Raw genomic sequence first — 12,564 nt, 5'->3', positions numbered from 1 at the left:
GACATGTCAAAGCATACAGTGCCTTGATTCTGAGCTGTCCTTATCCACCTTTTCTTTATGAATATCCAGATTTCATTAGACAATCAGGCATGTCTAAAAGTTTGAAACTATAGTGAAGCAACTTGAAACTTAGACAAATCTTCAAGAGAAAATTGCCATTTCTGTGTGGGCACACACCCCAAGCGGCCTTGTACTTTCAGAAAAGTCTCTGTCATCACTCAAGGGAATTATTGGAGGCAGGCTTAGACTGAAAGCCACACTTTACTCTGCCTCCTTTTTCTCAGTGCCTTTCTCACTGGGTCAGCCTTCCCTGAGCGCATTTGTGCGTATTCTTCCTTCATTACAGGAAGCACCTAAATTCCCAAATCTGCCTTGCATTTAGTTGAAAATAAATGTTTCTTTTTTATGGAGGGGGGAGGTAATGGGGGGACTCTCTAAGGGTTGTGCATTGTACCGATAAGTTGTTTTAAATAATTACTCTCTTCCTCCTATTTAAAGCTTTGTTCTAAATACAAAAATATGTGCTTATTTTAAGTTCAGACTGTTGATAGGTGGAAAGTAACTGCATTTTTAAGGGTTTCTATAAATGTCTCGTGTTTAGGGAGCTTAAAGAAGTAAGCCTCTCTTTCCTAAAAAGCTCTTTTTTTTTCTTTCAGCTATTCCTCTACACAGCCGACTAGTTATGATCAGAGCAGTTACTCTCAGCAGAACACCTATGGGCAGCCGAGCAGCTATGGACAGCAGAGTAGCTATGGTCAACAAAGCAGCTATGGGCAGCAGCCGCCCACTAGTTACCCCCCCCAAACTGGATCCTACAGCCAGGCTCCAAGTCAATATAGCCAACAGAGCAGCAGCTACGGGCAGCAGAGTGAGTTGCTAAGAGAGAAAACCAAATAAGAATGATTATGTTTGGAGTTACTGGACACGGGGAAATGCTCTTTACCTTTGTTTACTTTTGGACTCCAAGATGCATCTTTAGGGCATAACGTCCATGCTGACAGCTTGGATGTCCCGATAAAGGCTTCAGTGCTTTTCTACAATTTAATTGTTATTAATATGCCTTGCCAAAAAAAGGGAAAAGAGAGTTTGTAACTGACCAGAGAAAATGTTTTAGACTCCCAGCCCTGCTTTCTTTGGGGAGGTCATATGCAGTGAGTGAAGCCAGCATTCCTTATGGCCTTCCCACCGCAAGTCATTAAGAGAGTGAGCAGGTAGCTATTGAAGACTACTGCGGTTTCAATAGTCAAGGAAATGCTGTGTTTTGATTTTGTCTTTTGTTTACATTCATTAAAAAAAAAAATCCTCTTCACAGAATACTTAGAGTTTTATTTATGTGAAGTAACCAAAAGCACAAAGCTGTCTTCACAATTTAATCTCTACCTGGATTGTGCTTGTTTTTTGATTAAATTCTGTCGGTGGGCATGTCTCATGACTATGAAATGAGTAGTGCTGCTTGATGGAGCCCAACTTTTAGCAACACGCTAAAACCCTAAGAAACCTGGCCCTGCTTTGGTTTCTTGAGTGTAGTTTAAAGAAGCAGCTTTTGGAGACGTCTTTGGATACGGAACCCTGTAAACTGTTGGCCAGAGAGCTCTTTTTTGTTTGCAAGTGGTTTATTTCAGGCTTAACCATATACGGTTACTTCAGCCTTTATGAACCAGCATTTTTTTGGTCAACTTAAAAGAGCCTACTGGTTCGGGGTGCTTTATCAGGTGTAAAGAAGATAGTGCCTTGCAATTGAGAATTCTGTGATTCCGGGAGAAAGTACAAACAGGCAGTGGTGTAAATGCTGGTCCATGGCTTACAGATGTGACTCTTTCCTCAGGTTCATTCCGACAGGACCACCCCAGTAGCATGGGTGTTTATGGGCAGGAGTCTGGAGGATTTTCCGGACCAGGAGAGAACCGGAGCATGAGTGGCCCTGATAACCGGGGCAGGGGAAGAGGGGGATTTGATCGTGGAGGCATGAGCAGAGGTGGGCGGGGAGGAGGACGCGGTGGAATGGGGTAAGAGCAAACCTTTTCTCCTTTTACCTAATTTTGTTTCATCCGTAGGATTTTCAATGGAAAGAAGGGACTGAAAGACATAAGAAATTTTTTTTTACATTTCCATGGACAATCTGTTGAGCCCAAGCCATCCTCTAAAACATGGAAATGTCATCTTTGTGGCATATATTAAGTGGCAGTTTGCTTTTTCCCCTGCCAATCTACTTGGTTGGGTTGGAGAGAACAAAGAATGGTTTTGAAACTAGAGCTTTCAGTTCCCTTCATGGTTTCCAGAGGTCAAAAGCCTCTGTGGGTGATAGCCTTGGGATGGAACACACACAACCCTTCTAACAACCTTAGGTTTTTAACTAATTGCCTCTGAATGGTTGTCTTGAAATACCTGGTGTATATACCACAGGAAAGGAATGCAGCTGTCTTCCACAATGTTTGTTCCCAACTTCTGTTTGTACTCGGAACTGTCGAACATAATGATGAAGATCTTGGTCCCATAACCCTTGAACGGGTGCACCTGGTACACAAAAAATCCAATAACTTTTTGCAGAGTAATGTGTATAATTATAGCATCACTCCCCATTGGAGATTTTGAGAAGTCTAAATCGGTTTGACCATTTTGATTGATGGCACAATCTGGTTTAGAAAACTTTGTTTAGATGAGTAACATAACCCTGCTGCCTGTGCCCGCCCCTCCCCTCCCTTCTCCTATCCCCTCTTCCCTTTCTGGTGTCTGTATTTTGATGAAGGTGAGGTATAATGTTGATGGTTAACATAATCCAGAAGGCTTAGTTCTGTGTGTGTTCTGTCCCTATATAAACTAGTAAAAAGTTATGCAGAATGTTAAGTATAAATTCAATTTGGTACCACTGTTGGTTCAAGGAAAAATTGAATAGGATTTTTTTTTAATAGAAGTGGACTTCAAAATGAATAGATAAAAAGTTGCTGTTTTTTTATTAAGCAAATCTGTTTACTATTGAAAGATAATTGAAAATACTGTTTTGCATATTCTGCATAACTTAAGTCTTTAGTGAAATCTTTATTGGAAGAAACAGTCATTTTACAACATGCAAAAATTTATGAATAATTTGATATGAAGTAAACTCAATCTTCTGATTTGGAGAATGTCATTCCATTATAAAGGTTTCACTTCTTTATGGATGTTTTAAAATAGACGTAGACACTTGAAATTACTATCATCACGTCTCCAATCACCTAGAATTCTTAGTATTTTTCAATTGCAAAACCAATTTCAAATTTATTCATTTTAATACTCCAGAAGTAGTAATTCCTGGAGCCATAGAAAAAATCATGGCTTCCCCATAGGTTTTCAGCAGACTGTGAAGCAGTCAGTTGGATCCTTTGGGAATAGGACAGGGGCATTCCCCCCTCCCCTCTTTTTTATTGTGGTGTGGTGATGGTTTTCAGTGTCTTCTGCAGGTAAGGCACTCAATGTTGTTAACATGCCCTTTTTTCATTGCCTCAGTATTTTGATATTTTCATTGGCTGTTAAACGTGGAAACTTTTTAACATGCTTTGTCGCATTTATATGCTACAGGTTACAAAGTGAGAGCCTTGTATACACTTCAATACTTAAAAAGTACCCGTACTCAGTACTCAGCCGGCAGCATAATGAAAAGTGGGACTAGACACGGTGTCCATATGGAGAGGAAAAATATACATAGAATATTTTTAACAAAATGTATTCATTGTATAAATGGAATCCTTCTGTAACTTTGGTAACTGCATACTTGTTGTTTGATAATGAACCAGAGGAGGTATAATACTCTAGAATTGTGTAACATTAAAGTGTAAACTTTTGTGTTTAAAGAGAGAGAACATTTTATGGTGTGTAATTTTAAAAAGGAAACAAAGCTGCATGCAACAGCTTGAAATTGTATATTCAGGTATTAAAGGTGCAATACTGGTTAGAAGAAGCTCAGGGCCTCCCATGAAGGAGCTGCCTTTATTAAAGGGAAAAAAAGGCCCAATTCATATTCCCTCCCCCTTTAAAATCTGTAAGGCAGTCATTTTATACTGCCATCATCCTTATCCTCAACTCATATGTCTATAAAGTTGCACCCCCAGTCCGTTGAGCCTTGGTATTTGTTGTAAATTCTCCTTTCACAGCGATTGTTAAATCCTTTAGTGCCCTGAAATGTATGGCTTTATGCTGAAGATTGGCTGGATGCGTCCGCTGGTGTGTGTTGTAGGCATTTAATGTGGTTGTCTCCTGCTTTATTGTACTGTGACTTGTTAGGAAGCCCAGGGCCTCACTTGGCTCTCCCTTGGGAGAGTTTGAGGGTGCACCTTTATGGACATGGAAAGGTCCGTCACAGTAGTTGCCCCACCTTGCTACTCTTCTCCACCCAGCTCTCCCTGTTTTTCAGCTGATGGGGTGGGTGTTTGGGAATCTTATTTTTTTCACCCCTAATTTGCCAAGTATTGCACTATTAATACCAGCCCCCGAAATGAAAGGAACCAACCACACTGGTGTGTACAATCAGACAAGCAAGGTTGTATATAAAGGAAATTTAAGCAAGCTGCCCTGAAGAAAGGCATAGTGACAAGATGAGAGAGATGCATTGTTTGGAGATGTGTTTAGCCAGTGCCCTTCTTCCCCACGAGCCCCCCCAAGGCTCAGAGCGGTACTGGCTTTTAAAGGGAAAGGCCTTCATTTCTTCGTTTATCCCCCCAGCAGCGCTGGAGAGCGAGGTGGCTTCAATAAGCCTGGTGGTAAGTTTTTGAGTATTACCATGGATAGTGTTTAAAAAAAATACAGTCAGTTTTTAGAAAACTATAATTTTTTTATTAGTTTCATAAGTGGTTTAAAAATGATCTATACAAAAGAGACTAATGGGTACTGCCGGCATTGTCTTAGGGGTAATAAGGTTAACCTATGGTTACAAAACAAAGGGTAACTTGAAGTATTGAGCAACTGCTTCTGTAATATGGGGGAGAATACATTTTTTAAATTTGGTTTATTTGGAGGAAAATTTTTGACTTAAATTTAACACTAATTTGGCACCTAAGCATTGAGAGTGTATTTGGTTAATGGTTTAAAAGCAAACCAGCAAAGAAGAAGCAAACCCTAGCAAACCTTTCACAAATGTTAAAGGGGCACTGCTCCATTTTAGCAGTGCGGGTCATTTTGAATTTAATGAAGCCCCATCAAATGGTGGTGTAGTAGGTAGTTATGTGTGTTTGTAAGGTTTGTAGCTTGCAAGACGTGCACTAATAATATCTTATATGATCTTTCCTGGTTGGCAGGACCCATGGACGAAGGACCAGATCTTGATCTAGGTAATTTTGAATTCTTGAATTTTATATTGTGCTTTGTAAATGAATAGCACAGAAGTAAGTACATGCCTAGAGTTCAAGAGCCTGATAGATCAATGTGATATTCTTGCTGTCAAGGGCAGTGTGAGCTTTCTTTATCATGAGCATCTGACTCATAATAGCCTTAAGCAAAGCCAACCAGAAGTTCCGTTGCATTCTGTTTAGTTGGTAGTTGTGTGTAGCTTTATGATGAGTACCACTGGGCAGTAGTGACCAGTTGGTTAATAAGCCCCTATAGATAGATGACAGTAACTCCTGTCTCCTTTTCTCTGGAAGGCCCACCTGTAGATCCAGATGAAGACTCTGACAACAGTGCAATTTATGTGCAAGGATTAAATGACAATGTGACTCTAGATGATCTGGCAGATTTCTTTAAGCAGTGTGGAGTTGTTAAGGTAAGTAAAAGCATAAGCATGTGATCTGACACATCTTCCAGCCGCAGAACATTTTAAAGAGACTGAGTTGACAATGAGAGTTGTTTCTGAAGTCGCCTCACTTTTCTTTCTGGATGTTATTGTGGTTTGCTCCTTGAAAATAACAACAACAAAAAACTTAGACTTTTTTTTTTTTTTTTTTTTTAAGAAAAGAAGTACTAAACGTGGTTTAAGCATATTTGATAACTCAGCGTTTTTTTATATAGAGATATAATTATCAGTTAATTGTAAGAACTTGTATATGGACACTGCTTTTGTGAAATATGGAATATATAGTTTTGAGGCCAGCCCAGTGGTGTAGTCGTCAGGTTCTTGCACTCTGCTTCGGTGGCCCAGAGTTTAGCAGTTTGGATCCCTGGCACAGACCTATGCACTGCTCATCAAGCCATGGTATGGTGGCATCCTACATACAAAATAGAGGAAGATTGGCACAGGTGTTAGCTCAGGGCCAGTCTTTCTCACCAAAAAAAAAAATAATAATATATAGTTTTAAAAATAATAGATGATTATGTATCCACTTGTCAACATAAGAGGTAGAGCTTAATGAGTACCTTTGAAGTACCTGACATATTTCTTCCCTTTCCAGTTTTATCCCTTCTCGCATCCTGAATTTTGTCATTCCCTTCTCTTTATAGATGTACCCTCAGTAATATTTCTTGCACATAATTGTGAAGAATGGTTACTAAACACCACTATCAGGCAGCACTATTCTGGGAAGATACCAGGAAAAACAGATAAGAACACTTGGAGTTTATGGGTAGTGGGGAACATACAGTAAAAAGGAACACAGTATGTTAGATGATGATAAGCATTCTGCTGTCGTAACAGCAAGAGGGGCAGGAATAAAATGAGGAATGGAGCCATACCGCTCGGAGCGGGAAAGTCGTTTCAGAATAGTGGGGGTAATTGCAAGGCAGGGGTCGTGGGGCAGGAGCTTGCCTGGCAAGCTCAAAGAAACTGGTGTGAGCTACTAGAATGATCGTGGAGTTGTTAGATGGGGAGGTCTAAGAGAAATTGAGATTGTGAGATGTGGAGGACGGGTTCCTAGGTCAGAAGCTGGAAAGTTTGGGAATCCTGTATCTCATTATGAATACATCACAAGTTACTTGTACATTCTCTTACTAGACAGTTGGGCTGTTCCTTGGTTTTTAGTATATAAGCCATGCTGCAGTGAGCTTTCTTAGACACGTCTCCTGGTGAACAGTGCACTAGTTTGTGTACATATACAGTTGATTCTTGTTCTTCACAGTAGTTAAATTGTGTGAAGTCACTATACACACTAAATGAGTGGATGGTCAACCACTGCTTCTGGGGGAAGTATGTGCACATATATATACATACACATATCTTCCGTAGATTATAAATTCTAGAAACAACTCATCCTGGTAGATTTTTATTTTACATAGAAAAAGAAGGTTCAGAAGTGTTAAGTGACTTTCCTGAGTTGGTATTCAGATGCATCCAACTGGCCCAGAGTCAGAACTTGAACTATACTGCCCTGTCCCCTACTGTGCTCCATCCTCTGGTCATCTCTAGAGAGAGCTGGAACAAGAGAGCAGAATGTCATCTTGTTCTCCCTCAGCTGGGAACATGTCCATCAAGCAACTTTAATTTTTTGCCGCTCTGTGCCTACCTCCAATTAACCACCAAAGTGCCACAAGTATTGATTTGGGAGTTACACATAAATATTAGCAGGTAGTCAAATTTGCAAATACTGAATCCCTGAATAATGAAGATCGACCGGACCCAGGTGTAGAATTGCTGGTTCTTAAGGTGTGTGTACAGGTTTAACTTCACGAGGTAACAGTATGGCTGGCCAACTTAGACTCTGCCAGCAGTCCTGGGATCGCGTTCATCACATCCTCGCCACTGATGGCAATCACCTGACTTTTTAACTTTTGCTAACTTTTGCTTGGTAGAAGAAAATGGAAATGTGGTTTTAATTTGCTTTTTCCTGGTTACTAATAATGTTCTAGTTGCATACCATCTTCTATGAACTGCCTGTTTGTTTCTTGTACTCATTTTTGGTTGGGTTGTCATTTGTTGATTTACTCATAGTTGTTTATATTGTTTGAATGCTGAGCCTTGTATGTGTTGCAAATATAGTCTGCCAGTTTCTGGCTAGCTTTGTTATTCATTTTCTTTTGATCAATAGAAGTTCTTAATTTTAATGTAGTTGAACTGTTCATTATCAGTCTTTTCCTTACTGGTTTGTGTCTTTATTCTTTTCTATTTGCAAAACCTTTTGTTCCAGCAACATTTATTGAAAGATCCATCGTTTCCCCAGTGGTATATAGTACTATATCTGTCGCACAGAAAGTTCTTGGATCTATTTCCTGGCTGCCGTGTATACTTTTGGTTAATTTGTATGATCCTGTGCTAACAGCAGAGTTAATTACTAATTATTTATGCTAAGTCTTGATACCCAGTAAGGCGAATACTTGTTCTTTTTCTTCTGGAGTGTTTTGCTGTTTACTCCTTGCTCTTCTAAATATACATGTTAGAATCAGTTTATGTAGTTCCTTAAAAACCCTAATCGACAGGCCGGCCCCGTGGTGGTTAAGTGCATATGTTCCGCTTTGTTGGCCTGGGGTTCGCCGGTTCTGATCCTGGGCACCAACGTGGCACCACTCAGGCCATATTGAGGCGGCATCCCACATGTCACAACTAGAAGGGCCCACAACTAAAATATACAACTATGTGCTGGGGTGATTTGGGGAGAAAAAGCAGGAAAAAAAGAAGATTGAAAACAGTTGTTAGCTCAGGTGCCAGTCTTTTAAAAAAAGAAAGAATGCTTTAAGCACACTCAGAGCCCTGTCTACTGTATTTCATGATTTAAGGGTAATTGTTATTTTACGTGAGACATGTTTTATGTGATGGCGTCAAATCCTGAGTGCTTACTGAGAGGTGGCTGCTCTCCCTGGGTGCCTGTCCGTGAGGGATAGAGGAGGTTGGGGCAGGTGCCAGGACACCAGGAGCAGATTGCTAGGAAAGAAGTGTGGCCTGTTCTGTTCGCTTACACACTTGGGAAGGTTGGGCCTGTTTTGGTTTTTATGATAAAACACATGTAAGAGGGAAAAGTCAGCTTAAGTATGTATTTGTTGTAGCAATTTAGGAGGTAAGTCACTTGTAAGTCCACTACTCAGAGGTTAACGTCCTACTGAATGTGTATCTGTGAAAAAGTACTCCTTTTGACAGTTTATGGGACTTCTTTGAATTTCACATAGACTTTTTCCTCCCAAACTAGTATATTCTGGTCACAACCTAACTATGCTTTTATGCCTAGATGAACAAGAGAACTGGACAACCCATGATCCATATCTACTTGGACAAGGAAACAGGAAAGCCTAAAGGCGATGCTACAGTGTCCTATGAAGACCCGCCAACTGCCAAGGCAGCCGTGGAGTGGTTTGATGGTAGGAGCCCTAGATTGACACGGGTGTGCTCACTGGCATTCTGTACTCTGCCTGCTCTGGGGCACACAGAGGGTCTTGTAGCAACTGTTGCGTGTCACCTTGCAAGTAAAGAAAGGGTCTTGCTAATGTATTGAACTCTGTTAGAACATCAGTCTTTGAAGTGGCTGTAGCTAGAGGGACAGATAGATTGTCCCTGTTTGTGACTATAGGGCATGGCAGGAGGGAGGAGCTTGGCCGTCGGAGCAAGAAGACCCTCTGTCTGCTCCTGGAAGAGCACAGGCCGACTGTTAGGAAGCTGCTTGCCTGGCTCCCTTTAGCCTTGTGAAGGTCCAGCTGCTGACCCTGGATTAGGAGATCCCTTATTTTCAGTTGTTATTATTAGAAATCCACTTTGCTTAAAAGTTGTGGGCCTGTCCCCGTGGACGAGTGGTTAAGTTTGCGCACTCCACTTCAGCGGCCCAGGGTTTCGCTGGTTTGGATCCTGGGTACAGACATAGCACTGCTCATCAGGCCACAGTGAGGCAGCATCCCACATGCCACAACTAGAATGACCCACAACTAAAATATACAGCTATATACTGGGGGGATTAGGGGAGAGAAAAGCGGGGGAAAAAAGTTGTAAATGCTTTTCTGAGTACAGATGTGAGAAGGTACAGAAAGCCCCACAAACATCTTAGCCAGTACACGTGTGAGTTTCTAATATAGCCCTGACATTGATCCTGGGTAAAGGCCTTTTCTGGCCTTGCCAGTAAAGATCTTAGAGAAGGTTATGAGTAGGGCACACTTGTACATTGGGAATGGTTGAGTTGGTGACATGGAGTTGGTGAAAAAGGAGTAGCCTAGCCTTGCGCAGTCCCTCAAGGAGGGAGAATTGGAGGTTGGGAGTAACTGATGTTCTGTTATCTTGTTCCAGGGAAAGATTTTCAGGGGAGCAAACTTAAAGTCTCTCTTGCTCGGAAGAAGCCTCCGATGAACAGCATGCGAGGTGGCATGCCTCCCCGTGAGGGCAGAGGGATGCCGCCGCCGCTCCGTGGAGGTATTTACTGAGCACCTTCTCTGAGCTACCTCTGAGATGCTTTGAACGTTTTTTATTACCTTTGTCTGAGAAACGATTTCTAGAGTGAAGACAAGCCCATTAGAAATACGTAAAGATGTGTAGGGTCACTACTCGACTATTGAATGCTGACAGTAGAAGTTTGTGGGAGTAAAAGGAAGAAAAGAATGTGGGTTGCTCGGTCAGGAAGGTTGGAATCCCCATGGAACCGCTCTGCCTGGGTGTCAACCCTGAAGCTGCCATTTACTTATTCTGCTCTGGTTTCTGCATCTGTATGAAAATGCTGGCAGTCATACCGTTGTGGGGACTCACTCAAGTAACGTATGCGGGAAGTACAAGCTCGGCCCTGGGGCCTGTGGAAGAGAGTGGGGCAGATGGTGGCTCACAGACAGCTGTGATCTTATTGATATGTATTTCCCTGTAGCAAGTCAGGTGCGAGGAGATGATTTGCTTTTTCTTATTGCAGGTCCAGGGGGCCCAGGAGGTCCTGGGGGTCCCATGGGTCGCATGGGAGGCCGTGGAGGAGACAGAGGAGGCTTCCCCCCAAGAGGGCCCCGGGGTTCCCGAGGGAACCCATCCGGAGGAGGAAACGTCCAGCACCGAGCTGGAGACTGGCAGTGCCCCAATCCGTATGTACTTCTCTTGGCAAGTTGATACCCTACATTTCACCCCATTCCCACTCTGGAGAGGAGGCCTGCTGGATTCTCTTTGTCTAGAGGAGCATAATGATGACCCTGGTTGCTCTGTCGTGGGGTAGGTGACCTAATCTATCGTTCACCAGCTGCTTCAGAGCCTTCTGAAGAAGGGCGCAGTCCACCGGACTCCTAGGGTCCACGTGTCCCTGGCTGTACAGATGTTTTGCTGGATCAGACGCTGGTCCTGTGGGTGCATTGCTGCCTGAGGCTCGCTCTCTCTAAAGCCATTTGCTGTGGACAGATTCTCTTAATGGTGTTTGACCCGGGACCCAGTGTTTGTGGTGGTGGAGCACAGTATGTGCCTGCTCGTGTCGCCTCTGCTTGTTCAACTTCCTTAGTTCAATTGCTGATTTCTCTTGTGATACAATTTTACACAGGGGGTGTGGAAACCAGAACTTCGCCTGGAGAACAGAATGCAACCAGTGTAAGGCCCCGAAGCCTGAAGGCTTCCTCCCGCCGCCCTTTCCGCCCCCGGGTAGGTATAGGTTTTGTGAGCATCCCCTCAGCTTTTGGTACTAAACCTCTTTTGTTAACATGGTGGGCTTGGTAAACTACAGTTGCGCGCTGCTGAGAACCAGGTCAGTGAGTGGTTTCAGTAAGTGCAGCCCTAGTGCTGGGGCCCTTGCAGTTCTGTCATCACTTCTAGAGTGTGACCCAGAGGTTTGGATCAAGGAAGGTGTCTGCTTTGTTTCTGCTCTGGGAGAAGGCAGGAGATCCTGAGCAGCCTCTGCATCCACCCTTTTTCTTTGTCTTGCCACTGATCTGTTCTCTCCTGTCCTCTCCCTTACCTTAGGTGGTGACCGCGGCAGAGGTGGCCCTGGTGGCATGCGAGGAGGAAGAGGTGGCCTCATGGACCGCGGTGGTCCTGGTGGAATGTTCAGAGGTGGCCGTGGTGGAGACAGAGGTGGCTTCCGTGGCGGCCGGGGCATGGACCGAGGTGGCTTTGGTGGAGGAAGACGAGGTGGCCCCGGGGGACCCCCTGGACCTTTGATGGAACAGATGGGAGGAAGAAGAGGCGGGCGTGGAGGACCTGGAAAAATGGATAAGTATGTGAGGGTGAAGACCAGCCGGGGGCCACAGGGCTCATCGCCGGGGCAGCCGCTTCCCGTCTTTGCCTGCAGCGCGCCCGCCCTGCTACAAGGAGGCCGGAGGCCTCCCCGGGCTCAGGTCTGTGTGGAAGGGCTTCCTTTCCCCACTTTAACCCTCGCCCCTTCTCCTTATTGCCTTCCAGAGGCGAGCACCGTCAGGAACGCAGAGACCGGCCCTACTAGGTGCAGAGACCCCACAGAGCTGCATTGACTACCAGATTTATTTTTTAAACCAGAAAATGTTTTAAATTTATAATTCCATATTTATAATGTTGGCCACAACATTATGATTATTCCTTGTCTGTACTTTAGTATTTTTCACCATTTGTGAAGAAACATTAAAACAAGTTAAATGGTAGTGTGCCGAGTTTTTTTTTCTTCATTTAAAGATGGTTGTTTAACTAAGACTTAACAATGGGAATCCCTTGTGAGCATGCTCAGTATCATTGTGGAGAACCAAGAGGGCCTCTAACTGTAACAATGTTCATGGTTGTGATGTTTTTTTTTTTTAAATAAAATTCCAAATGTTTATAAACAGTCA

The 12,564-nt window shown here is 43.2% G+C and overlaps 1 protein-coding gene across 3 annotated transcripts in view; it reads left to right on the top strand.

Annotated features, from left to right (window-relative positions):
• EWSR1 (EWS RNA binding protein 1) overlaps positions 1–12,564 on the top strand; it is a 26,536-nt gene extending 13,972 nt beyond the window's left edge. The window contains exons 7-17 of one of the 3 annotated variants that reach the window (XM_070628630.1): positions 657–868; positions 1,826–2,006; positions 4,696–4,733; positions 5,268–5,300; positions 5,613–5,731; positions 9,057–9,186; positions 10,100–10,222; positions 10,707–10,869; positions 11,313–11,410; positions 11,729–11,981; positions 12,167–12,564. In XM_070628630.1, the coding sequence (XP_070484731.1) occupies positions 657–868; positions 1,826–2,006; positions 4,696–4,733; positions 5,268–5,300; positions 5,613–5,731; positions 9,057–9,186; positions 10,100–10,222; positions 10,707–10,869; positions 11,313–11,410; positions 11,729–11,981; positions 12,167–12,206 (1,390 nt within the window). In that variant the 3' untranslated portion in view covers positions 12,207–12,564. Of the gene's footprint in view, positions 1–656; positions 869–1,825; positions 2,007–3,555; positions 3,788–4,695; positions 4,734–5,267; positions 5,301–5,612; positions 5,732–9,056; positions 9,187–10,099; positions 10,223–10,706; positions 10,870–11,312; positions 11,411–11,728; positions 11,982–12,166 lie in introns of those variants that run through there. The other 2 variants (XM_070628631.1, XM_070628632.1) reach the window with 2 other exon arrangements.

The sequence above is a fragment of the Equus przewalskii genome, chromosome 7 (genome assembly GCF_037783145.1).
Source record: "Equus przewalskii isolate Varuska chromosome 7, EquPr2, whole genome shotgun sequence".
Classification (NCBI taxonomy): domain Eukaryota; kingdom Metazoa; phylum Chordata; class Mammalia; order Perissodactyla; family Equidae; genus Equus; species Equus przewalskii.
This window is presented reverse-complemented; position numbering and strand designations above follow the sequence as displayed.